Genomic DNA, 27448 nt, shown 5'->3' on the forward strand with positions numbered 1-27448 from the left:
TGTAGTGTGCGAGAAAATCACCTAAGAGCTTGTAAGATGCAGATTCCTAGGTTGTACCCCAAAAGTATGATTCAGGAAATCTGGAATGGGGCCCAGGAATCTCTAGACTTAGCAATGTCCCAAGTGATTCTAACCCAGATGTCCCATGGGACTGCACTGTGAGAAACAATGCACGAGTGTCTGGATTGCGGAGGAATCTCTACCCAAAGCAATAGGACCTGATACTCAATGTTTTGTTACATGTAAAGCAATGCCTAAGACTCCAGACCTTCTCGGAAGCAATAAGAAAGCTTCCTTCGTGGGTCTAAGAAAAATTAACTTTTAAAATTCTCTCTCAGGCTTTTGTCTCTAGTTCTACTACTACCTCTCCAACACCATTCCTTTCCCTTCTTTTTGGCCCCCTACATGAGGGCACTCACCCAGGCCTGACCCTTGGCTTGCTGTTCCCATCTCTGTGCATATTCTGTTACTGGTTCTGCTCATCCATCCCCCTGCTTTAAACTCTACTTTTTTCTTTCATTCACTCAACACATATTTAGAGCACCCACTGTGTGATAGACACCGGAGCTACAACAGGGACAGTCTCTGCCCCAACAATTCAGACACACTTGTCAATCCATATTTATCAAATGAGCTTTTCCTCTGCTTCTGCAAACGGCACCAGCATTCTCTCACTCAGGCCTTCACATTTGGTATTATCTTGGATTCTCTCTTTGCCTTGGCCCTCTATATTCGGTTGGTCACCAATTCCTGCTGATTATACCTTTGAAATCTCTCTTCACTCACTCCCTTCTTTTCTGTTCCCATTGCCACTACCTAGTCCAGGACCTCATTTGCTCATGCCTAGATTTCTACAACCATCTCCTTACCTTTTCCTTCTCCTTATACAATGCAGTATAAGGAGTCCTGCAACGTGCATCCTGAAATACTGCTCTCCTGGTGAAAAGCTATAGGTAGAGGAGACGACACACTGTGTGCCCGTGGTCAAAGCCAGTTAGTATCTTTGTGGCTCAGTATTCTTATCTATAAAATCAAGATTACATCTCAAGTGTGGCAAGGATTAAATCACATAATATATGTGACGTTGCTCTGTGAGCTATTAATCACTAAATAAATGTTACATGTGATAATTATCAGGCCACTTTGTCATAGAGGAAATGCCCCACCATATTCTTCAACAACTTTGTTCTTATTTCCCCACCTCTTGAACTCTCGAGATCCAGCCCGATCAGACATGAGCTTATTCCATCAGTAACCTGGCCTGTAGGCTCCATTCCAGGTAGACTGCGTCCCCTCTGGCCTTTGGAACACAACACTAATTTCTGATTCCTGTTTTTGCTGGTCTTTCCTCCCCCTTCCCCTTTGTGCCCCCTCCCCCCCCCAACTGCCCCCTGCCTGAACTGGATTGTCTTTTCAATGCTCTTCTTCATTTATACACGTCCTTCCATGCCCAACTCAATTTCTGCCTCCTTAGTGAGGCTTTCTCATTCTATACCTCCAGCTAACCTCCCGCAAAGCACACAACGGCACACTCAGACTTCATCATACAGCTTGACACGTAATTATATGCCATTCTACTTTGTTCCTTATGTGTGTAGCTCCCTGAAGCATCAACTGAGTCTGCACCTTTGTATTTTCACAGGGTCTAGCATAGACCTTTCTCACTGTGGATGCCACTATTATACATGGGTGAACCAGTAACAGAAATATTCAGTATAGCTTCAAAGTCGCTCATGCCAGAAACATGGCATGTCTTTGGTCAGTCCAGTCAGTAGTCTGCTCTGGACGAGGCCTATGATCCCATCAGCAATCACATTTTTGATAAAACGTGAGCAATTATGCATTGCTTTTTGAATGTGAATGTCGGCTTTAAAATTGAGCTTCTTAGGGTATTCCTAATATATGAAAATCGGGTGACACACATTCAACAGTCAAGTTTACTTAGTTAAACTCTAATAGAAAATTGAATACTTGCTTTTCAATAGTGCCCTACGATAACCCTCAAACAAGTGGGGCTTTTTAAAATGTAAACAACAGTATTGCAACTTTATAGAAATAATGATTAACATTTATTTATACATATAGTGATTGGGCCATGAGACCAAGAGTACTTGATAAATACAGGAAGCCTCAATAAGTGAACATGAACTTCACTGTTACACTTATTATCTCCTTATTAGCTAGGTGTATAGTTCTGAATTCCATGTATTCATTCACAGGTGGATCATGAAGTCGGAGAAAACAAAGTAATAATTAGTCTGTTTGACTGTCCACCTCTCTATGAGGATGTCAAAGTGAAATTTTTCTCGCCAGTGAGTAATCAAGAAACAGCCTATGCCTTTATTCTTGTCTGGTCTTCTAAATGATGCTGGTTTGGGATTTCCTTTGCTACAATTCCCAACAGGGAGAGGATAGGAGATGTCAACCCCTAGCCAGGGAGGGGAGAAAAGAAAAGCAACAAGTCACATCTGTAAAGTTGTTTTAAAAGAAGAGCATATGTAATTTAAAAATTCTTTTGCTCATTTATTTTTTCTAAATTCTATACAACTTGCATGGATTAACTTTCAAATAAGAAAAAATACAGAAACCAAGATGTTAAAACAACAAAGGTATGTTTTACTGTATAGCAGTGATCATGTTTCTGTTTTGTGTTATGAAAACACATTGCTCCCCATAATTTACAAAATACTTTACCAGGAGGGAGATTTTACTTTCCTCTGAATTAATTTATAATACATTATAAATAGTATTTTTAATCCAATATTTACTGAAAAACTGAATATCTGCCACTGTCATTACTCTGAATGAGTATAATTTATATTGACGAGTCATAAAATGTATAAGCATTATTCTGTACATAAATTTCTAAGCCTCAATAGTTTCAATTCATATTCCTATTAAATCACCAAACAGAAATGCCAACAAGTAAATACGCTGATCAATTTAAAACTTGTTTTTTCTGTGCCTTCCTTCATCTGCTGCTGGGGGAGAATCTGTTAAGTAATGAAGTGGTAAATGTGTTGAAGCAACTGACCTGGATAGTTCCCACATTGGAATGGTTACCCCTTGAATAACGGAACAGTCTGTATTCTCCGTCAGTGGTCTCTAAGCAGACACACTGGTGTAAGGGCACTGGCCCAGGTGACATTGGTAATACCTGGCCTTTGTGATTTTTAAGGGCCATGAGATGAGCGCACTTTCAGAAAATTTAGGTATTTCTATCATCAAGAATGACGGTTAATTATCCAATGCAGCAGCTCCTTGTAGAAATGGGTATATTTGGGCATAAATAAGCATAGATCCTTAGTAGATTCTGTTTAGCACTATCTAAACCAGATTAAAAGACCAGTGTCTCAATTTATAAATATCATAGAAAAAATAGATTTCCTTGAAAATTTTGGTAGAAACAGCAAGAGAAAGGAACAGCAGTCTCTTAAAGCCTTCTTTGTGTCTTGAGTATAACGTTATAGACTGTAAGTGCTGCATATTTAATGGCTACAATTCTTTGGTAAATATATAAATGAATAAAGGAATTTTAATCCCTTTGGAATGATTAGTTCTTGGTATCAATTTTAGTATGAAAAATAACCTTTTTTTTAACCATGTCTTTTCAGCATATTCCTAACTACTACGATAAGTGTCCCTTTTTCCTGTGGTTTCATACATCTTTTATAAAAAATAACAGGTATGGCTATGATATAACCCAGTAGAAACAGTTTAATGTTCAATGTCTGTGTAAGGTGTAATGGCAAGTCTTTTGCTGATTGCCATAAGCTCAATTTATAGAAACCAAAAAATCCTCGCGTCACCACTCTTCACTGCCTTACTCATCTTAATCTGGTTATTTAAAAAATATGGCTCTTCTTGAGACCCACTGTTGCATTATCCTCAAGGTCTATACCACAGGACTGCGTTATACGTTAAAACGTATTATAATCAGATCTCGAGTGTGGTAATAAATCCCTCCCATGGAAGTTTAATAGGAGTCTGCTCAGTACCTTGACTATGGCAGGTCCTCAGTATGTGTTGATTTACTGATGAGTGTTGATTTACTGTGATGGCCACCACCACATTCTATCCCAAAGTAAGGCGTCATCTAGGGAGGCTTCAGCTAGTTTAAAAGCTGACTGACACATTTATATCAGTGGCAGAAATTATAAGACACAATAAGTATCAATGAAGACAGGTAAAAGAAGTCTCCCATTTAAAAATGATTTTCTAATAACTAAATTGGGAAACCTTTTTTTAAAAGTAATTATTAATTTATTTGAAGATTATTCCAAAGCACATTCTACCATATCCAAAAACTCATTCCTGAGTCTATAAGTTCTCCACTTTAAGGAGTATTTGTTCTGTGGTGCTAAAAATTTGAGATTATTGGTATCGCCATGCCATCCAATACAAAAGGAAAAATACTATTCAAAAGATTGTGCAGGTGAGTTTTGAAGAAATGGTTGTGATCGTATGTGGCATGAATTGATAGTTCTACACTACATACAAGCCTAGCCTTTTCTTCACATCTGACCTGCATTTAATCACACCTCAAGCCCAGTAAGGCAACAGTCAATTGAACATCTGGCCTACACACTTATAACACACACACATTGAATGGATTTTGATAGAGTGAACTTTGGATTTGATGGAAAATTGTTACGAATTTTAACCCTAGATGGCTGCAAACAATAAACTTGGACTCTTAACACCAGCAAAGTCCCTCAAATGGACATCTGGGTAGAACTTCACTTGATGCTCCTCCTCAAGAGTGGTTCTTGCTAGGAACACGCTTTTCTCCTTTAAAACACCACATTCATACTGGAGAGGCAACAAACTAGATGATTTTTCTCACTTTTATGTTTCTAAAGATTTAACATTTAAATTTCCATACTACTTGGGAAAGCTGCTTTTATTAGTTACAAGATTCTTAATTGGCTGAAAATGCCAACTTTATCATTTAAAAGACACTCAGTATTTTACTACTGGGTTTTAATACACATCTAGTCTCTCTGGCTGATTTCTGTCACATAGAAATTTATTTTATTAAACCCAGATGTCATCAACTCCATTAAAGCCAATGTTACAAGAATCAGTGACATGTTGTTACTGAGGATGAAGATATTCTGCGTCTCACTAGAGAAAGTGGGAGAGTTGGCTCTGAGAAATGTAAGATACAGAAAAGGGCCGAGACTAGTCATGGCAAGTCTGTCTTAAAGCTCAAACGAGGGTGCCCTGCTGCACGGCTTTTCTCTCAGCCCTAAAATAAAATGTAATGATTTTTTTTCTATTCTAGGCTTTATCTATCAAGAAGCGAACTAGACAATCCCCACAACAAAAAAACATGGAAAATTTACCGTGCAGATTTTGCAGTTGAGTTCTGTTTTGATGAAGTCATAGCTGATGAAGTCATAACTGACGTCTAGACACAGTAGCCCTTCCAGAACAGATCAATTCTTCCCAAACCCTGCTACATGTTTACAGAGCTGATAAACCTATATCCTTCTCGATATACATTTAAATATATGTAAACATGGTCTTAAGAAATCTATTAAATATATAAAAGATAAAATGTCAGTGGCAATTTTTTCTTCTTCTTCGGAGCATGCCTCACACACAGTTCTCATCCGTGTTGAGACAAACCTGGAACACGGTGCAGAGGAACGTTAGCCAGCCCTGGTGGTCTCGTGGTTAAGATTCGGTGTGCTCACCACTGCGGCCTGGGTTCGTTTCCCGGTCAGGGAACCACACCATCCGTCTGTGTCGGTTGTCATACTGTGGCGGCTGCGTGTTGCTGTGATGCTGCAAGTTGTGCCACCGGTATCTCAAATACCAGCAGGGTCACCCATGGTGGACAGGTTTCAGCAGAGCTTCCAGAGTAAGACAGACTACGAGGAAGGACCTGGCCACCCACTTCCAAAAAAAATTGGCCATGAAAACCCCGTGAATAGCAGCGGAGCACTGTCTGATAAGCCCAGGAAGGTGAGAGGACCACGCAAAAAGACCCAGCAGGGTTCTGCTTTGCTGTACACCGGGTCGCTAGGAGTCAGGATCCACTCCATGGCACGAACGGGAACATTAAAAGTTATCACTTTTAAGAACTTGGAAATAATAAAACTTGCATATCACAACTGAGATATTTAAAAATTGCGATTCCCCCCAATACTGTGGGTTTATTTCATATCCTTATATATTTTTGGACAAGTATTTATTCCCTGCTTTGTTTCACATTTGTAATTTCAGATCTATTAGAAAGGTACTTGCTATTTTCTTCCTCCACTTGATTTACAAACCATCTGTTAACAAACATCAGATTGGCAGCAAAGACTGTTGCACACCCAGAGAAATGTTTGCACAAGCAGTCCCCCCCACACATGCTCTGTCCTGCTCCAAGCACTGCCCCGAGCGTGCTGAGCCACCTCTGCCTCCACAGGCACAGGCGTCGGGGAGGCTGAGCCTTGTAAACGTGAGGGATCAAGACTCCTCGGTAACTTTTGGTTTTGCGTAACATCACAGGTGAAGTCACAGGAAACATTTGCCTAGAGAAATCTAGATTTATTATTTTAAAATCCACCCCCCTCACCACCAACCTCACCGGGGCTTGTGGAGCTCTGTGAGGGAAGGTCACCTCATCGTCGTGAACACGGGTTAGTCCTGTGTCCACGGGGAGTCATCTTCTCTTTGGTACTGGCAGCCACTTTATTCTAAGCACCTTCACTGCCACTATACCTCATGGCCGTAACTGTCCTTGAAAACAGTTCTACTGTGGCTTTATCTCAATTATCCTTGAGTGATTTTCCTTTTATTGGCAAGTCTAGACCAAGTTGAATTTATCAGGAAATGAGAGGTAGCAACTAAGAAGAACCAGTGCCTCTGCTGAAACAGTGTCCTCGTTCCTGAAAACCTCGCACTCGCCCACAAGCACACGCTAAAAAAAATGGTTTGTGGGGGAAAAACAGGGTTTGGGGCAGACCACGCCAACTAAGCAACTTTGTAACCAGCACACTAACCACTAACCACCCAGGCTGGCAGCTCAGGCTATCTGGCAGTTACCACAGTAGGTGTTTTTTTAAAGGGGAACTAGAGCCATACTTGAGAGAAGGGCTGGTGGGTGGCAAAGTGGCACAGATGGAAGTAGAGCTCTGAGCTACTGGGCATCATGGTGGCACAGAAGGCCACGCAACCCTGGCAGGCTGCCTGGTTGTGGTGCTCTTCTTTCCCCTCAACATAACCCACAAAGGGCCCCAGCTGCCAGTGCAGGAGCCTGGCTGACGGCTTTCTGACAAAAGTCATCATTCTACTCCCCTAATCTGGCTCCCCTTGGAGCAAAAGATCTTGGAGGAACATGCTGTCAGGTTCCTTCCATATCATGATTACATTAGTCCGTCATTTGTGTGACAGAAACGTGTTGTGGCAGAACAGCTTGTACAGTTTCCTCTAAAATTCCTGCAGCAGTAATCCATGGAGGGCGGATGAGGTGGCGGGCTTAGGTGAATGGGAAAAAATAGTTAGATCTCACTCTTCAACAGCCAGTTATCTTTCTCAATACTGGCAATAACAAGGAAGGAAACTCCAGTTTTTAAGAACCTTGCTTTTTGAAATACAGGAGATTACAGTTGGGGTGTCTCTTCCCTGACCCTCCAGATGCATCAAAATTTCTGGCAATTCTGAGTCGCCACACTACTCTGCTTTTGCTCCTACAAAGAGAAGTTATTTATAGCCTCCTGGTGTTGCTTTCTTAGAACCCAGCATGAATCATTCTTTGACCAATGCGAGAAGCTTCCATCATAATATTTCAGAATGATCCTTGTTTTCTTAAACAGAACTTACTAACCTGGAATAGAAGTATCCAAAACTTAATAGCCAGAAGTTTAACTACATTAAAAAACAGAATGGCATCCTGCCAAACCAGCCCATCCCACCCACCGCCTGGGGGAGGGAGAGTGAGTCTGGAGAGCCGTGTGTCGTATCTGCAGTGAACATACAGAACGTGCATTCTGTCCATTTACCTACAGTGAGACTGTTCTACAGCAGGAATCCTGCTGACAAAAACCAGTGCTTGTTGCAATAAAACCACCACCTGGAAACATGACTAAACATCCTCCAACGCTGCTGACAGTTGGTTCTTAGCGTGGATATAAAGTACTTAAACCAACTCATCATATACTCAAATACTAGGTAAATAATTTAATGATGCTAGAACACTACAAGCTCTTCAAACAATATTTCCAGTTACTATATTTTTGTCTGGAGTACAAATCTGAAATGGTACAAATTGTACCCAAATACTGAACCATGAATTAAGCAAATAGAAGGAAAAAAAAAATTCTCCTGACTCAGGTTTCCACTGCTTACTCCCAGTCACTCCTCCTGGCCTCAGACTGCTTCTATTGAAGATATTTAGTTCAATCTTTAAAGGACGACATGTGAGAAGGTCTGCTGCCAACAGGGCTCACCCAGACGAGCCACAGGCACCGGGCAGTGGGACCACGGACTCTGAAGCCCTTCACTTCCTGCGGAAGCCAGGCCCATCTTCTATTTTGCTTCAAGCCAGGACTGTTCACGTGAAGCACCACTCAGCAGCTACTGACCGTAAGTATGGAGAGAAAAGTAAGGTAGAAAAACTACATTCTGCCAACAGGGACAGGCACACATGTATGGACTACTATTAACACTGTCAGGCTGCTTGCTTTGAGCCTTACGGGCTGCTTAAGCACACTTTATTGCGAGAACCCTTGCCAGCCTAGGAGCAGCACGGAATGAGGTGGCTGACTTTAGCGGTGACAAGAAGGACTCTCTCACACCAGGTGCCAAAGAACAGCTGCCCATCCCCAAGTCTGGGCATCAGATGAACCGGGGTTTCCTGTTGTTGTCAGTACACACATACGGCATAGTTTCACAAAACTACCCTTCTTGTTTCATTGCTTTATAAAGAACACCCCATATACGATCATCATTCAAATTCACTGACTGCCAGCACCAAAAGTAAAAGCTCCAACACTGGAAAAGCACGGCATGGAGTGTGGATCCCGAGATCAACTTCAGAATGGCTCAGCCCTGACAGTACTCACAGTAGAGTGCAGACACTACATTGTGTCTGGTTCTGAGATGGGAGGACTCCATCCATGAGCACTGTCACTCAGTCACCAGACGGGGGACGAGGGCTTCTCTTGGCTTTGGCACTCTGCTTCCTGGATGGGTTTCCAATTGGTGGGGGCAATGAGTGAGCAGCTCAAAGTAGATCAATAGCCCACAGATGGTCCAACACAATACTCTGGAATCCCACCCAGGCCAGGACCGAGACAGAAGCTAAGGGCTGTTGTCAGCCACAAGGTCTTCCCAAAGCACAGCAGCACAGCACCCCCTTCAGCCCCTTCCTCAACCTAAAGCCCAGCAGAGAGGAAGCTCTTGGGGAGAGGAGGAGGGAAGGTGGCATAGGTAAAGGCTTCTCGAAGGCCTGTGCTCTAGGCCACACCCGACAAGGCATCACAGTGGGGAATATGACCCCACCTAGAAAATGAATGGCACTATTTTAACAGTAGAGCATCTGGGGAAACCCAGGATGCCTACTCTGAAACTTAAATCAAGAACGTGGAAGCCACACCAGTATGCAGGTATAGTCTCCTCTATAAATCTAGATGGATATTTTAGTTTTCAAGAACCACAGGAACACTTTTTAAAAACTTGAACCACTTAGTATAGTGCAGGTGCTAAGCAGATTTTAGAAGAGACCGTACATAGAGAGTGGGTTAAGCCATCACTTATAACCATCTTTGTGAAACACAGTTACACCTCTGGGTTTTTCTGGTGAGATTTGAGGTTAAACAGGGAACCAAGTTGTGCTTCACTCACAACTCATAACCGTCCAGGCTGCGTGTACACACACACGGTCGTGCAAAAGCCCTCGTACAACTATATCCAGCCTTTCAGATTAGGCACAGAGGGCCAGCAGCTCACCCCGTGTCCCACCAAGGAGAAGAGCAGTAACTTTCCTATTTCAGTACCATTATGAGCAGAAACGTATGATGTAAAATAGGGCTCCTTCCATAAAGCTTAGGATTTAAAGCAGAAGAAGGGAAGACAAAACAAAATTCCCACAAAATCAAAGTATTTCCACACTGGTCCTGTGCTTCAGGAAACCCTGAGATGAACGTAGTCCTCAAATGCCTGCACTCAGATCCAGGTTCACCAGAACACTTCAGTGAGCTTCCAACTGGCTCATCATTAACCTCCTGCTGTGTTCGTAGGCCAAAAACAGTGCCCCACTGGCAGGGAACGCTCGGATTATGGTAGGTTTCAGGCCAGAATATAAGGCTGTTATTCCTAGAAGATAAAAGGTGATCAAAGACTCAGACTCCCCTCCTTGGAGATGCCCCACGAAGCTGCACAGTGTAGATATTTTTACACTTCCAAATCCAGACAACAGCACTAAAAACCACAAGTGATGGAAGGACTTATTTCCAGGTTTCCCCAGACTAACGGAACTAAACAGACTAACGGAGACAAGACAAGCGTTAGGTCTCCCAGCAAAGCTGGTTGATGCTTAGGTAACATATACCAATTCCACGCCTGGTTAACTCCTGGTAAATGGATTGGGAAGAGCTGAGGCCTCACACGGGCCGACAGAAGGCATCCATAGGGCCACAGGGGGCAGCAGCTTTGCAGCTTCTCCTGGGGGCGAGGACCACGAGGCATGGGGCCAGAAGGAGCACTGGTGTTGAAGTCAGAGACCTGTTTCTAGTATCAGCACTGCCCAAGGTAGTTATGCAGAACTAGTCAGATAAGGGAGGTGTGAATACTTCGTAAAACTAAAGTGTTATGGAAATTTAAAGAGGGGTTACTATCAGTAATATACAAGATGTCTGTGCTCTATTTGGGATACAAATTAAACAGTTTCTGCAAACTGTTACCGTGCTCTCTCTCTCAAAATCAAGGCAGAGAAGTTCACATCCCAAGTTTTAAGATGTATAGTGGATGCTGGAGGGACAGATCTTTACTCACTAGTAGGCTAAAACTGGTTTTATACAAACATTAATTAGAAAATCTTTATCCTCCTGCATAACTCTAAATATTAACAGCATATCACCTTCACAAGTTGCTTAGTGCGTTTCTTTTTTTTTTTTTTTTTTGGTGAGGAAGATCAGCCCTGAGCTAACATCCATGCTAATCCTCCACTTTTTGCTGAGGAAGACCGGCTCTGAGCTAACATCTATTGCCAATCCTCCTCCTTTTTCTTCCCCCGCAAAGCCCCAGTAGATAGTTGTACGTCATAGTTGCACATCCTTCTAGTTGCTGTATGTGGGACGCGGCCTCAGCATGGCCGGAGAAGCCGTGCATCGGTGCGCACCCGGATCTGAGCTCGGGCTGCCAGTAGCAGAGTGCGCGCACTTAACCGCTAAGCCACGGGGCCGGCCCCGCTTAGCGCGTTTCTAATTCCAGAAGTCTTAGCATTAAGAATGTCATCTATTCTTTTATGTTCCTTTGTGGTTCTTAGAGATCATCTTCTGCTAATATCTCTATTAAGTAAAACAAGTTGTGCTAACTTCAAAACATCCCTTCCCTTAGACAAAGCCCGTATTTTAAAAATCCCTTCCAGGCTATTTAGAACAAAGAATCCTGACAGGTGGTACCTGGTCCAGGGGTTAGGAATAAGAACTTTAAATATTCTTGAGAATAATGAAAGCAAACTCAAGAAAGGGGGTTGGAAACAGGCATCCACAAAGGTGGATTAATATACAGTACCAGAAAAGGGATATGAGGCGGCGGAGGAGAGCAATCAGGAGACCACCTGATCCACCTCAACAAGACCAGCAGCGAAATGACCGGTCACTCCATACACACCTCCTCTGTTTCTGCAATGACCAGACTCACCTTCACTTCTCACAACACTTATAAAGGTTCTGAGAAATCCTGCCTGTTTCCCAGACATGGAAAGAACTTGAATTCTGGATTTTACACAATCCACTGGGTATACAGCAAGCCAGAGGCAGATGCCACCAATGCCGCCACTTACCATCAAAGAGACAGGGCCTAGAAAAGAAAATTAGCAAACAGTATTCTGTCTCAAGAACAGCTGATGTGACATTTCCAGAGGCCAACAGTAGTGGCCACAGGTAGGTGCAAATAAAAATGCTGCAGAACACAGTTCCCTGAGGAGACTGTCAAAGCTCTAAGAGAACAAGGTTCCGTTTGGTGGTCTGGGTCTACCCCTCATCAAGCCAGGACAAGAAGCCCTAGTGAGGGTCGTGTTTCGGCTGGTCATTGTGGCACTGTGGCCCTCCTGCCCCATCCTCCAGAGGGCTGGCCCCCAGAACCAGCAGGCCCCCAGCAGCACGGCAACCCCTCACCATGAGGAATGAGAACAGAGGTCAGTGAAACACAGCCCGAGGCGTTTTTCAGCTTTCTCTTAAGCATTTTAATATTTTAATGCCCCGCAGCCCTGACTCTTCCTTCACCATGAGAACCAAAGTTGTCTTATTAACAGGATAGTTAAGCCTGGGAGCGTGACTAACCCCAGAATAGGTCCACCAACACTGAAGGGAGGTGCTTAAGAGAAAAGTAATCACTCTGTGAGCCAAACGTTGGTACGGTTGCGTCCAGCAGCTACAGAGGATAAGCCAGAAAGAACTACACTTTTCACTGCTCTCAAAACACTTTCAAGGTTTATTACCAAGTTTCAAGCTTATTGCAAGCTGATTTGTAGGTGATTTCCTCCCTTATTGGTGATTTCCCACAGGGAAAGCAATTTATATATTTCTTCTTCCCTAAAACAGATCCAGAGGAAATTCACAAATGTTATTCCAGGAAAGAAGTTCGGGATGAACTGCTTCAGCCCCTGTCCTGAGGAAATTGCCAAGCCCAGAGGAAGGTGCTAGAAATTGTTAGGCCATGTTACTCTCTGGGATCCAGAAACTCCCCAGTGCCAGGTGGACCCCCACAAGGGGGCGCAGAGTGCACAGAATCTGCAGCAAGCCCACCATGGGAAGCGGACACCATCACCCCACCTGCTGTCCTTGCAAATACATTCACCTAGGTCATCTTTTGATCTCCCGGATGCAAAAAACGATCGGCTCAGTTCATAGCCGCCGAAGACGAAGAAATAGCCGGGGACTTCTCGAAGTAAAGTGCTCGAGAGTCCATGGTAGAAGCCCAAGGGGCCATCCTTTCTAAGGATGCTCTTCACAACAGACCACACTGTACTGGGAGGAGACAGAGAGAGAGACAGTCACGGCAGGCGAAGCAGCAGGGAAGCAGCTAGTTCTGTAGACAGAAAACCAGAGTTCTAAAAGGCTGCTGTGGAAGGAAATCTCAGAGAAGCACAGATACAATGATTTTATAACAAGTTTTCTCTCCTGAACTACTCTAGGGTAAAGAAATCTTATTAAAATGGATGAATACATTTCTAGAAGTCATTATCAAAGATGTAAGAGAGCTAAGACCCATTTTTTCGATAGTGAATAAGTGAAATTACAATAAGGGGTTGTCCAAACTCAGCAAGAATAAAATGGTATCATATTGCCCAGTCTCTTACCTCCCTCAGTTCCTAGCTCCCCGACCTTTCTTTTGATCTGGTGTTTGGAGAGAATTTGTTCAGGTGTTTAGGGTTTGTTTGCTTTGTGTTAGTGCAGGGAAATGAGCAAGTAACAATCAAGACAAAAGAAATTCTAAGAACGGAGCTACAGCTCCTGAAAGGCAAGAAGCACCGAGGATTTAGTTCCTAGAGAGATAAGTGTGCACGAGTTTTTACTTTAGCAGATCAGGCCCCTGCAGCAGCCGGAACGCAGGACTCCTTCCGTCCAGACTCCTCTTCCTGGTGGCGTGCGCCACGGCAGGAAGGAGAGCGCCAGAAACCACACCCTCGGTAGGCTTGGTGAACCCCTGGCTCCTCATTCTGTTCTCAAAGAGCAGGTGACTCGGTTTGGACCAATAAAGATCAAGCCCTGAGGGGATAACGGCCACCTGCTTTTAACTATCCCGACGCAAATCTAGACGGAGGAATGAATGCACTTTAGTCCAAAAATGGAAGCATTCGCCTCATCTCCTGTGGGTTTAGTACCACCAGCCACAGTCCCCAGCAGGGTTGTGAAACTGGAATCCAATGCGAGTCCAAGAATAAGGGGGAAAGTCTGAGAAACAAATTGCCAGAAGACTTCTCGGAGAGTTCCCAGGGGTCAGAAAAGAAGATCCTTTCCAAACCCTGGGACGGGGTTTTGACGCGGCAATCCTTCCTAGGACGGGAATTACTGAACTGCTCACAGCAGGACAACTGGCTCCCTGGTGCTCACCTGTTAAATACCAGCATCCTGCTGTCACTGGACAACCAAGACGTGTCACACATTTCCAGAAGAGCCCTAGGAGGTCATCCCCTCAGCTGATTGCCCAAGGGAGAGAGATTCCCTAACGATTTTTCTCCAAACTGTGAGCAAAAGCCTAATAGACCTACCACATCCAGTTGTCCTAAAGTTACATTAAACTAACAGTCACATACATTAACGTCAAACATCAGTATAAAATCAAGGCCTGCCTCCCATCTCAGCCCCGACCTCCTGTGCCCCATTCGGTGACGCAGGTGGATGTAAGGCGGGCCCCCAGGGGCCGAGCTGGCCTGTTACTACAAACCCAGGTTTCTACGAGTTGGCTCGGGGTGAGGCTTTCTTGCAGGAGGAAGACACTGCCTGCAGTATGGACTTCCTTTTGATCTTAGAGAATTAAAGGTCAAACCATTTCCAGACGACAGCCAGACACACCACTGTACGTGCACACGGCTTTCCAGTGTGTGGACACTGCCCACCGCCGCTCACTCCGTTCCTTCCCCTCCACTCCTACTTGGCTCGTTTGTCAAAACCAAAGCTTCAATGGTTTCCGCCGTCTTCCGGCCAGCCTGCAGGTCCACGCTTGCCTCCCTCAGGGTCTCTCTGTCAACCTGCTGACGGGCAATAGTCCACGAGGGTCCCAGTTTGCCAGGTTTGCTGGAACAAAGGTGGCACCAATAAACGCAGCTGGCTGGTCAATCTAAGATGCAGTAACGGCTCGGACGCTGAGTGAACACCAAGCACATTGTTACAAGGCAACCACAAGGCCACACCAGACGTGCAGTGGACTCTGGCTCTCTAATGAACCCCCTCCTCTGCCAGCGCACTAACTGAGGGCCGCGCACCCCCGGCTGGGCCCACGGCGGAAACGTGCGGAACTGGAATGGAAACGGCGCCAGGCGTGGGATGGGATTTTGTAAGAACCGACTGTTTGCCACCCATTCGACAAACATGTACCTGGACACCCCTGCTGTGTACCACCCCGTCCAGCCAAAGGTCCAAGGGGAACACTAGGCAGGATAGCGCAGACCGAGAGCAGACAAATATTGACGATGTCACTGCAGAAATCCACCGGGTTCTCACAGGCACTTTTCTTTTCACTACTTCTGCTTACTAATCTTTTCTCTAGCTCTGACCCCTACGAAACATTCCGGAGCCCCGCATGTGGCTGTAGGGAAAGACTGCTGGACGGGGGCTCAGAAGACACGGCTTTGCGTCCCGCTTTCTCGGTTACTAACCAGTGATCCCGAGCCCGTCCGTGTCTGCGCTCCAGTCTCCCCGTCTCCCACACAGACACCACCACCTGCCTTGCTCCCCTCACAGGACCAGGGTGACGGCTAGAACCACGACATACACGTCAGAGCTGTGTAAACTAAGGCAGCATTTCCCGATAGCTAACGAGCAAACGCTGTCTGCAGGATGAAAAAGCAGCAGCCCCACAGGTTCAAAAAGATGAGAGAGCTGGGTTAGGCCAAGTGAAACAGGATGGTTTCTTTCCTGCAGGACTCCCTCCAGAATCTCTTGTGGTTGCTCACTGTGTCCCTGTCTTCTCCCCTCATTTGTCCCTCTCAAAGGATGCTGAAGGAGACCTACACTCCAGGTCTCCTCGAGTAGAAGGTTTCTCCCTGGAGTGGGCAGAGCTACAGTCCCTACAGTGTCCCTTCTGTCAGTTTCTGTCGTGGGGACCACAGCCTCCTGGGTTGTCTCCTGCTTATTCCTTCCTCTCCTTCCTGACCCCTCTGTGCTGGAGGGTCCCAGCACCGGTGCTCAGCCCTCTATAGACACTGTCTCCCTGGGGGATCTCATCCAGTCCCAGGCCTCTAAAAACAAGCTCCATCCATCAAGATGGAATTCCTGTCTACAAAAGGGCACATCTTTAGACCTCTAGTCACCCCGAGAGAACATTTCTACAGAAAAGGAACCCACTTTAGTCATGTGGGACCTGTAGCTGCATAGGGTTTCAAACTCCTACCAAAACAACCAATAAGACCACCCTTTGCAACCATGAAGCTGATACAGTAATTTTAAGTGATTTAAAACAAATCAATCTTCAAAGGAGGGATGGCTAAACATCTCCATGATTTCCAAATTCTTTTCAGTCTCTGTATCATAAATACCCAAGGGATGACCAAGCACAAGCTCAAGTCGGATGTTTGGGACAGACTTGGCCAAACAGTAGGTTCACCTGCATCTTCTCAGATGCGTCTGACCCTTCCTAAAATTCCAAGTTTCTCCTCAAACCTAGTTGGCTCAGGCAACTTCTTCCAATGCTCTGCACTTTGCTGATGAACTGGAGCCCAAAAGGTGGATCACAAGTTGTGTCTATGGTTTCAGTCCAGCACTTCTGCCCACGAGAGAAGTAGCACCACCATCAGCACCTGAAAAGCATTTCCTGAAGAATACCAGCACGTAAGGGCGGTTCGTTCTCCATGGTGGGTCGTGGGCAATTCTCCTTTTGCATAACGCATACGTGTTTGCCAAGTTTTATACAACGACGGGGTATGACTTCATAATCAGAAAGAAAGCAGTTATTTTAAAAAACGAAACATCCTTGCCCGTAAGGTATCATAAAAATCACAACAACAGTATTGTTTTTTAAAACAAACAGAAAGAGGGTCAGTGTCCTCGACTCACCTCAGCCTTGCCTGCTTGTCCAATCCAACCACTTTCCGCACCACCTGCTGGCAGAAGCCGTAGCACATGAAGAGGACCGAGTTCTCGGCGACGTTGGCGATCAGCGCCGGGCTGGTCCCCCTGTAGAAGCCCCGGAAGCCCACCTGGGAGTAGGTCTTCAGGCAGCAGTCGGTCAGGCCCCTGTACAGGCCAGGGAACGTCTGCATCTTCACTTTCATGGTGTCGAAGGGCTGCCCAGTCAGGACGCAGGCTGTGCCCCCTGCAAGCAGGGCAGAGTCCTTCTCCAGCACACGTCTACAGCAGTGTTTCAGAGCGCAGCCCCAACTACCCATGGAAACGAGGGACAGGCAGCCTACGCCAGGGCTCACCTCTGCTTCAGTTCATTTTCACCTCTTTCCCCCATATCTTCTAGCCGAGTCCAATAAACCACTTCTAGGAGTTCCCTAACGTGCCCAGCAGCCAGCTCCAGCCCTGCAGGAGCTCACACGTGGTAGGGGACAGATGTGTGCTCAACAGTGAAAGCTACGGGATGCAAAGGTGGGGTGTGTGTTCAGGAGCATCGGCAATGGGGTCAGAGGGACCTGGGCTTGAAGCCCGGCTCTGCTGTGAGACCCTGGACAAGCGATGTGACTTCTGAGCCTCAACTCCTGAGCTGTGTCCATCTCGGGGGTTAGTGTGAGGACTAAATAAAACTGGATGAGAAGGCTTAACCTAATGCCTGCTACACAACAAGTGGTTAATAAACAGCAGTGTGTGTGTGTGTGTGTGTGTGTGTGTGTGTGTGTGTGTGTGTGTGTGTGTGGCATTATAAACGGGAGGAGGGGAGAAATCCGGGAACAGTTAATCATTCTGCCTAATGCCCAGTGGGACTGATGACCATCAGAAAAGCAAGAGAGGAACAGGCAGCAGATAAAGAAAACAAAGAGCCTGACTAATTAATCCCTGAGGAGCTAAATATTTGACCCTATGAAAAAACCTCTAATTTGGACTGTCCCCATTAATGATTTGCATTCCAACAGGGAACGGACTGAAACTTACCTCTGCTTGACACAAACCCTCTATTTATAAGCTTTTATACTCTAAGAGTGTTAAATACAGCAGAATCTAAATTGCATTAGATGCCTTCAATAAAAATTCTGAAGGTAGGGAAAAGAATGAGCCATAACGCCTCTATAATGTCCCCAGACCCTGGACTGGGGTCAGCATTCTGGGAACCGCCACTGGCGAACGCCTTCCACTTTCCTTGGGCCCCAGACGTGCCCTGCTTGTGTCAGGAAACATAACCACTGGATGAGGTTATTAAAGCCTCATCAAAATTGAAGAGAAGGCTTACATAAAATATTTAAGAAATGCAGTTTCCCAACTTTCACATTATACATAGTTACTCCAACTAAGCTGTGGAAAGGAGAGATGGGGGAGGGGCTGTCAAGAATAACTCCCAATTAACTATTGGCAGAGAAACAGACACGTCCAAAGAGTCTGAAAGCTGTCTGACCTCTCCTTGAAGCGATCACAAGTCTGATCTCCGTGACCCTATCACTATTGTTTGTTCCTTCTAGGAGAGGAACGATATATTTCTGCTTTGTCTTGCCAAATTATCACCAATTCTGAATTGGTGGACTATAATTTAATAAGATTTTACTGTAATTAGAGTTATTCTCTCTCAGGTACTGCTAGACTAAAATCAAAAAAGATCCTAATTATAGCCAAATAATTCATTCCAAAAGAAGAGGTGAACGTCAGGATTTAAGTGGGTACATAATTTAGATAATCTAGATGCAGGTAAGCTCAATTAAGCATATAATTCAGAGTATCATAAGATTTTAATTTTTATATATAACATTACTCTGTATTAAAAATATATATATTTTAACTGGAAGTTTTCTGTATTTTTTTTTGGTGAGGAAGATCAGCCCTCAGCTAACATCGGATGCCAATCCTCTTTTTGCTGAGGGAGATTGGCCCTGGGCTAACATCCATGCCCATCGTCCTCCACTTTATATGGGATGCCGCCACAGCATGGCTTGACAAGCGGTGCGTCGGTGCGCGCCTTGGATCCGAACCTGCGAACCCCGGGCCGCCACAGCAGAGCGCGTGCACTTAACCACTGCGCTGCCACCGGGCCAGCCCCATGGAAGTTTTCCATATTTTAACCCAATCATCCTGAACAGTTCAGATATCACAGATTACAACAATATGCATGGGTCGTATATCTGTAACAGTTACATTTCCAACAGAGAGAAGGCAGGAGGCTAATGAATTTTCAAATGCCAGCTCCAATTCTCTCCTTGCACCCACGGAGGTAAGCTGATTTCCTCTGTCACGTACCACACACAAATGACCCTGTGGCAGCCCTCACCATGCCCCCTCCAGTGGATGATGACTATTCTGAACACCAGCACCAACCGCTGAGCCCGACACCTAGCAGGTTTCAGATATTTATCAAGTTAATGAAGCAATAATTTACAGGAATTAAATATCTTCCCACTGGCTTGGAGCTCAGACCTGTGATCATCTCCTTCTCCTTAAGAGACGAACAGAGATAGCCTCTGCATCCTTTCGGAGGTGTCACAGTTGCATTTTATTCTGTAAGAGAGGCGCTCAGGTGGTGCTGCTCCCTACACTTGACCAAGGCTGCTGCCGGGGATTTTCAGTCCTCGACACAGTGGAGTCAGCAAATGATGAGCAGCTGAGGAAACTGGAGGGGCAGGACAGCTCAGAGGGAGGGCAGAGGTGAAACTCCAGACGCAGACCTTCAACCAGAAGGATCTGCTCCACCCACGCAGAGGCGGGACCCTCAAACCCCTCCGGGGGCAGTCATTAAATGTTCCATTTAACAGTACAGAGAAGTGCATCATTTTCAAAACATTCCAATCAAAGAAGACTTTCAGTTTGTTTTTAATTTTGACATTTGAGAGGATAGACTTCAATTCTCTAAAATGTGACATTCCCCCAGTACACTGTTAAACAGGCACACTGCATCAGAGCAGTCCGAGTAGGGCGTGTTATTTCATAGTTGCTAAACCACGAAGTCTTAAAGCACTACCAAGGTTTCCCTTCAAGGCCACTTGACTTTTGAGATGCACGCTGCCTCATTTCAATGGTTATCCAATTACCACCTCTCTCCTTCAAATCCTCCCCCTGCTGGCTGCCTGGGGCTCTCGATCCTTCTCTGGAATCTCTCCCACAGCAGCACAGATAGACAGTGCTGGCTTCCCGGCACTTCAGAGGAGAGGAGTGGGGCTGAAAACCTGTTTGGTGGGGGAGGTTCATTTACAAGAAAAAGGAGAGACACGGAGAAGAACTATGTATGCTACAGCCACGTCACCTCAGACCACAACTGGCTCTGCTCTCAGGCAGGAATCACTCTCCTGGGTGGACTGTGCACACAAAGCACTAGGGGTGGTCCTCTCCTCTTGGCAAGAGCCAGCCGAAAGATCCCAAAGCCCAACCGTTTCCCCATCCAGAGAGCTGGGGCTGGGGCAGCCAAGGCTCCAAACTAACACCCCTCTCTGGGAATGCTGTTGGCCCATTATGTAGTATTAACAGACAACGGAACTAGACAAGGACCCAAGCAACCAAAGTCCTAGCCCTGTCTTTATACCATCTAGCTGTGCAACCTTGAACAAATCCACCGTCCCTCTCTGGGCCTCTTTTTCTACATATACAATGAACATTAGAGCCAGGGGTCTCTAAAGCTCTTCTAGGTCCATCATTTGAATACAGGGACCCCTCCCAAGTGGGACTGCTGCTCCCATTTGCATTCCATGTGCCTCCCAGCAGAAAGTTCTCAGGTCACTAACGGGAACCTCCTCTGCCCAGAGCCAGGACAGGCTCAGACCCCCTGCAAAGGAGCCGGTTATCCTTGGAAGTTAGAACCACCCAGGGCAGCGCTGCAGCAGTGAGGGGCGACCCTGCGCACCAGCACAGGAAGAAACCCCCACCCACAGTGATCGGGAAGATGAACTGCTGGTCGTGTAAGGGCCCGACGCATGTGAATACTGTTGCAGAGAAGCACATCCACCAGCAAATGCCTCACACACCAGACTCCCAACAATACTGTTGCAATTTATATCTTTAAAATTTACTGTATATTATAAATGTGGCCCCCAATACCTGTCCACACATAAATGCCTTTCTAGCAAAAGGTAAGCCTCTTAATTCTATCATAGCACATCCTATATCTTTGATTGACTGAAGGCCATTTAATTCCAAAACCTGAGAATATCTCCTGTGGTTAAATACCCTCCCATTGCAGAAACAAAAACTGAGCCCAAAGGGTTCACAGAATGGTAAGAGGATGCAGAGGCAGGCGAATGGTTCCATGTTCCCATGGTCAGTGTCCTCTGAATGTGGCATGTGAGCAAGGGAGCCTGGGGGCTGCAGCTTGATTCCACGGCAGGATGAGGGGCTGACCCAAAGTCACGCAGTCAAGAGGCCACTGGGCAGAACCCGGGTGGCCCTAAGTTTCCCCTGCTCCTGGAGTGGGACACTCCTTGCGCTCTCTTGCTCTCTAACCCGGGAGCCCGTGCCCTCCCCTGCACTTCTTATCAGCGTCTGCAATGTGCTCTCTGGCCTTTTTTTTTTGGTGAGGAAGATTGTCCCTGAGCTAACATCTGTGGCCATCATCCTGTATTTTGTATGTGGGACACCATCATAGCATGGCTCAATGAGCAGTGCGTAGGTCCACGTCCACGCCCGGGATCAGAACCCATGAACCCGGGGCCACTGAAGCGGAGCCTGTGAACTTAACCACTACACCACCAGGCCAGCCCCTCTGGCCTTCCTCATTAGCCTACCTTGGCCGACCTTTGGATTATGGGAAAATACTTTGTTCCTCTCTGAACCCGACTTCTTTTTTATAATTAAGGACAGGATAAGAGGAGGCGGCTCTCCGACTACACTTGGGCTGTTGACCCAGGAGGTCCCACCAGATAAGAGGACAAAGGGCAAGCCACCCCCCTGGCCTCTCCACTCCGGGGAGCTGTGACTCATTATAAGAATCGGTGCGGGAGGCAAGGGTAGACCAGGGTTTTCATCCGAGAAGTATGAGCATTCCAGTGGTCCTCCAGCCCTAAAATAACACAGGAACCTGGAGAACCAAGTTACCACCCCTGCACGTCCACCTCTGCCATTCGCCTCAGGCTGAGTAAGGTGATCTCTTTAGAGAGTAGCCTGCGTGTTGCAAGTGCTGCCCGGGAGTGCTGACCTGCGCCCATGGGGCCGCCCACCATTCCCCCACAAATCCTAGGGCCTCTCCTTTCCTCTCAGGGCTTTAAGACACAGTCGAACGTCAGTCTCATTCACCAAAGACACTTCTAAAGGGTGTCCTCCTTTCTCTCCCTGGCAGCAGGAAGGTCAGTAACTGGGATTTCCCTGGAGAGATGGCACGGTGTGATTTTTGCACTACAAGGGCTCTGAAGACTGCCAGGCTCAGAGTGGAAGCCCACGTCACCCACATATCCCAGCTGTGTGACCATGGACAAGGGACGTCAGCTCTGAGCTGCGATGTCTTCCAGCTGTAAACTGGCTATGCCCGCACCCCGACTCAACAAGTTTTATCACAACGGGAACTACTCCACCTTCTGCCATGCTTGGACACAGTACTACACTTCCATCAAATGGCTTCATCCCAGAGTTAAGGCGTATTGCCTCTGGAGTGACCAAGGTAACGCGTTCACCACGCTCTCACTCGACCTCACCTGTAGAAGGTACTGGGAGGAGGGGACGGGTCTTCTCTGGGATTACCTGCGGCCCCTGCCGTGAGGTCAATGGCAGCCTGGATGGCAGGATTGGACTTCATGTTCGTCTGCTCCTCTGCTGGGCTCCGTGGAAGGCAGCTCTCTGGAGCTTAGGACAGGCGCCTCATATCCCTGGGAGGGGGGCAGTGTTCACCATCAGTCAGACCCCTGCAGCCTCCCTTTCTCTAGGCCTGCTGCCTAGTTACCGGGCCTGAACTTCTGGGACCCGCGAAAGGGGCTCTACTCGCTCCAAAGGAAGAGGGCTCAAGGTGTCCATGCAGCTTAGCCGTGGCCTCCCCTCTCCCGCCCACCACCTCCCCACGGAAAGCTCACGGGTGAAAAACCTTCCCTGAGTATCAACACCACAGCCACAGGAGGGGGGCACCTCAACCGACCTTTCTGAAAACCTTAGAAACAAATGCCAAATAAGTGAGCCAACCACAGATGGCTCACATCGAATTAGTTTTCAGACGTGACGTGGATCTACCAGTCCACCAGGCTCAGTCCGAAATCCAGACAGTGGCCTGTGCTGGGTCTCCAAGAGGAGGTCACCCAACAGTCTGGGAAGGAGCAGGTCAGGAGCTCTGCTGAGTAACACAGGCCGATGACACTGAATGCCTGCTCTGCCACCAGGGGGCTCCCTGGGCCTCTAGAGCTGGGGGTCCCCATCTACACAAGGTGAATAATAAAAGTATTGTCATCATAACACAAAGGCCACCACAGATAGCCACGTCAGCACCAAATGTTACTGTCATCGTAGTCCCCTCCAGAGCTCAACTGTGAACGTGCACTCAAATCACCCGGGGACCTCGTTAAAACGCACATTCCGAGGCGACAGGCCTCAGCTGGGGCCAGAAACGCTGCCCGTCTTGACCGCTCCCTCGCAGATGAGGCGGATAAGGCCTGGCCACCAACCACTCTGAAGAGCAACACCTGGTCCACCGTGTCCCAAATTTGCTGGATAAGAACCACCTGGGGCACTTGTTCAAGATTCGGATAACCAGGCCTCCCTCCTGGAAACCTTGATTCAGGAGGTTTGGGCTGAAACCTAGGAAGTTTGGGAAAACTAGAGTCTACTACTCTACTTTTAGACAAAAATCAGTTATTGCTGAGCATGGACTTAATAAACATCGACTAGAAAAAGGAAAGTTGGCTCCTTAACATAGAATATTCAAATAACCAATTCAGCGACAATTCCGTATGGTGTTCAAACGATGTTAAGTGACTTATCCGTGAATAACAAGGAATTTTTATTCCTTGCACTGAAGACCTGTGTGATCCCAGTCAGGCCACCTCTGGGGGGGGGGGTGCTGCCGGGTCATTGACAAACGCCAACATCATCCTCAACGCCAGCAGAAAACAATCTTAGCCAACAAGTTTTTTAACCACTTGAAGCATGCTGCCAATGACCAGACACCAAAAATCTTCCTTTCTTTACAAAAACTTTTAAAACCAGCAACAAGAAAAACACAGTACTTAATAAAGCAACTGAAACATACAAGACACCGATTTTATGTTATTGATGGGCCTGGAGAGGCAGGACCAATTACCAAGGTTGATAAGGTGGTGGCCATCGGGCATCTAGAGAAGGACATCAGAGTCTAATCCACTCTCCTCCTTTTCCAGATGGAAAACGGAGAACACAGGAAGACAAGGGCCTGTCCAAGGTCATACGACTAGCCACGGGTAGAGAGAGGATTCAACTTAAGTCTCACCTTTTGGGTCTGTGCTTACTAACCAATACTTCATTCCAGAATATTCCAACCTGGCAAAAAGAAAAAACAAAAAAACACTGAATCCTGCATTTCAGAGGAAAATGGGGGCGAGTGGGGAGAGAAGTCACACAGGCAGGTCACATCCAGTGTGGCCTTTTGGTGTGTTCATTCCTTTTGTTGTGGGCATTTCTTTCTTAGAAGGAAAGAAAGGCATATGTTATCAAGGTGAATTCAACGCTTTAGGTAAGCCAGACTTGAACACACCAAATCCTACAAATAACTACTTGTAGAATTGTTAGGATAGTAAACAGTGATGGGAACTAACAGATTAACTCAGAGGGTGCGGGCAATTGATTCAAATGATGCGTAGTTTTGGCTTGAAGAAGACGTACGGCTCGGGGGAGGCAAGACTAACCAGCAGGAGTTGAAACCCATTCGGTACCGCTTGGAACAGAAAAACGGAATCGTTTCAGCGTCCCTTTACCCCTCTTTCAAACTACACCAGGGTCCCACTTCGGGAGAGACAGCCAACAGCGCCAATCATACATCCTTCTCGTTCCTCAGGGAAATTAACTTCGTATGGGAGAATCCGACGAGGCACTTCCCACCACCTACACGAACCGCCACGGAAGATTCCAGCTTCAGGCTGAAGCTGGCGCGGCGGGGGCCGGAGCACAGGGGCGCTCGGATGCACACCAGGCTCGCCCCCAAGCAGCCCGGCGAGGCGCTCCTCCTCCGGGCCGGGATCCTGGTCCGCACAGGGGCAGCGCGAGAAACCAGTTCCAACTTGCCGAACGTCCGCTGACTCGGCCCGGCAGCCTGCCGGAGTCGCCCATTCATCGGCGCCTCCAACCTCCCCAGCGCTCGGGCGGCGCGGAGCGCGGAGGCCAGCTGCCACCACGGGGGCAAAGGAGGGCAGCGTTTTCCAGCAGGTGACCCCCGCGGGGAGGCGGCCGCCCAGCCCGCCGTCCCCCCGGCGGCGCCAGGGCGAAGGGCGCCGCGGGTCCCGGGGCACGTGCGCGGCGCGGCGGGCCGACGCCGGACCTCCGCCCGGCTGCCCGGGGAGGTCGCGCCGCCCGACCGGGGAGGCCCGCCCGCTCCCGCTCCCGCTCCCGCTCCCCCTCCCCACGCCCACCGGGCTCCCGCGAGCGCCGGGCCGGGGCTGAGCTCACCGCCACGTCCCGCTCGTCCCAGCTCGGGCTCCGCCGCCAGCTCTCGGCTCCCGCTCGGCGCCGGGGCGGCCTCTTAACACCCACGTCGGCCGCGGCCCCGCCCCGCGCGGGAGCGCACCCAGCGGGCGAGGAACCGGCGGCGCAACGGACGGGCGGGCGGCGCGGCGCCGGCAGGTGCCTCCCGGGGCAACGGAAGTCGGCGGTGCGTTGAGGCCGCGGGGGCGCCGGGAGCTGCGGGAGCCGGAGGAGCCGGGGCGCCGGGGCCCGGCCTCCAGGCTGCTTCCCTCCCCGCAGGTTCCCGGAGGCCTCGGCGAGCCTCGGCTGCAGTCTGACCTCAGGCGGGCCGGGTATCAGGAGTTAGGAGGACGGACTGAGTCTCTGGGCTGGTTAACCTTGCTGGGACTTGGGGCTCAAGGCCTTGATTTTTTTTTTTTTTAAAGATTTTATTTTTATTTTTTCCCCCCAAAGCCCCAAGGCCTTGATTTTAAGGTATAATTGAGGACGCAAGCACTGGAGAGGTAGTGATGAAAAATAAATTCGCTAATACCCGGTAAAAAAACGAAACAAAATAAAACATTTTACATTCTGCCTCCCCCAAGGAAATCCATCCCACAGAGGACATTCGGGAAAGCGCACCCGCCTATGACAACTGTAACTCTAAGCCGGCCTCTGATCTTTTAGTTCCTAATGAATTGTAGGTTATTTCTATGGCTCTCTGGCACTTAATTTACAATGTTATTTTGTGAACCCTAATAAGAAATATAAATATTTGCTTCTTCGGTCAACAAATATTGATTGACCGTGAACGATGTGCCAGGCACTGTTCTAGGCTCGGGGGGTAAAGCAGTTTGAACAAGGCTGACCGAAGCCCCTGCTCTCGTACAGCTTACGTTTCAGTGGAGGAGGCTGACGATAAAGGACTAAACCACAGGACTGAGAAGATCTGTAAGCTCCCCGAGGCAGGGAGCTTGTCTGTCTGCACCATGACATGTCCCGAGTGCACGGGACAGTGCCCACCGCACTCGGTGAAAGCGCCGAGTGAACGAACAGACGTCATTTCAGAGCGCGAGGAGCGCTGGGAAGGCAGCGCGGTGGAGAGGGCGGGTCGGCTTCACTGGATGTGGCACCGCTGGGAAGGCGACTGTTGAGCCAAGTTAGAAAGACGGGAAGGAGCCAATCCTGGGACAGTCTTTGAGAATATTCCAGACAAAAGAATATTCCCCGCCAAAGCTGAAGGTCCTGAAGCAAGGCTGCATTGTGCCTATACGGAGAACAGAAAGCAGGCCCTGGTGGTGGGAATGCAGTGAGTGAGGGGCGGAGAGAGGTGGGGAAGGAGGGCAGAGCAGTAGCCAAGGGCTGTGCTCTTTAAGGCATTTGGGCCTGTTTCCTGGCCCTGCCGGAACCCCACCTGGTAAGATTTTCTATTTCTTAGCTCGAAGTGTCTATAGACCGGATTGCTTCTATGTCAGCTGTCCTCACTCTTGTGTAATAGAAATACCTCTCCAGGCTAGGGTCGTGGGGGAGATGAGCTGGATTCCTCCCTCCTTCTGTGCCAGGCCTCTGCATTGGCACTTTTTCTGCTCAGTGTTTCTGGCGGTGCTGGGTTTATTTGTGAGATTGATGTAACATTAAAGTAAAATCTTACCCTCTGGGGAAAAAAAATTAAGTGCAATGAGGAGCCAGTTCAGGAGTTTAAACAAGTGAAGAAGATGGTCTGAATTAAGTTACTAATGATCACTTTGATGGCTGGGGAGAGAAGAAATTGTAGCAGAGTGAAAATGATGGGAAGGGGGCCAGTTAGGTGACTACTGAAATAGTCAAGGCCCAGGACAACGGTGGCTTGGACTGGGGGTCTAGAAGTGGGGGGAGAGGAAGGATGGGAC

The 27448-nt window shown here is 47.6% G+C and overlaps 1 protein-coding gene and 1 pseudogene across 1 annotated transcript in view; both read right to left on the reverse strand.

Annotated features, from left to right (window-relative positions):
* LOC131409904 (serine/threonine-protein phosphatase 4 regulatory subunit 2-like) overlaps positions 1-22670 on the reverse strand; it is a 157566-nt pseudogene extending 134896 nt beyond the window's left edge.
* LOC131409896 (mitochondrial ornithine transporter 1-like) overlaps positions 9732-27448 on the reverse strand; it is a 93418-nt gene continuing 75701 nt past the window's right edge. Inside the window, exons 4-8 of the mRNA XM_058547648.1 lie at positions 22686-22810; positions 16938-17196; positions 13021-13190; positions 11863-12021; positions 9732-10314 (exon numbers count right to left, since the gene is read on the reverse strand). Coding sequence (XP_058403631.1) covers positions 10190-10314; positions 11863-12021; positions 13021-13190; positions 16938-17196; positions 22686-22740 — 768 coding nt within the window. The 5' untranslated portion in view covers positions 22741-22810 and the 3' untranslated portion in view covers positions 9732-10189. The remainder of the gene's footprint in view (positions 10315-11862; positions 12022-13020; positions 13191-16937; positions 17197-22685; positions 22811-27448) is intronic.

This window comes from Diceros bicornis, chromosome 9 (genome assembly GCF_020826845.1).
Source record: "Diceros bicornis minor isolate mBicDic1 chromosome 9, mDicBic1.mat.cur, whole genome shotgun sequence".
NCBI lineage: Eukaryota > Metazoa > Chordata > Mammalia > Perissodactyla > Rhinocerotidae > Diceros > Diceros bicornis.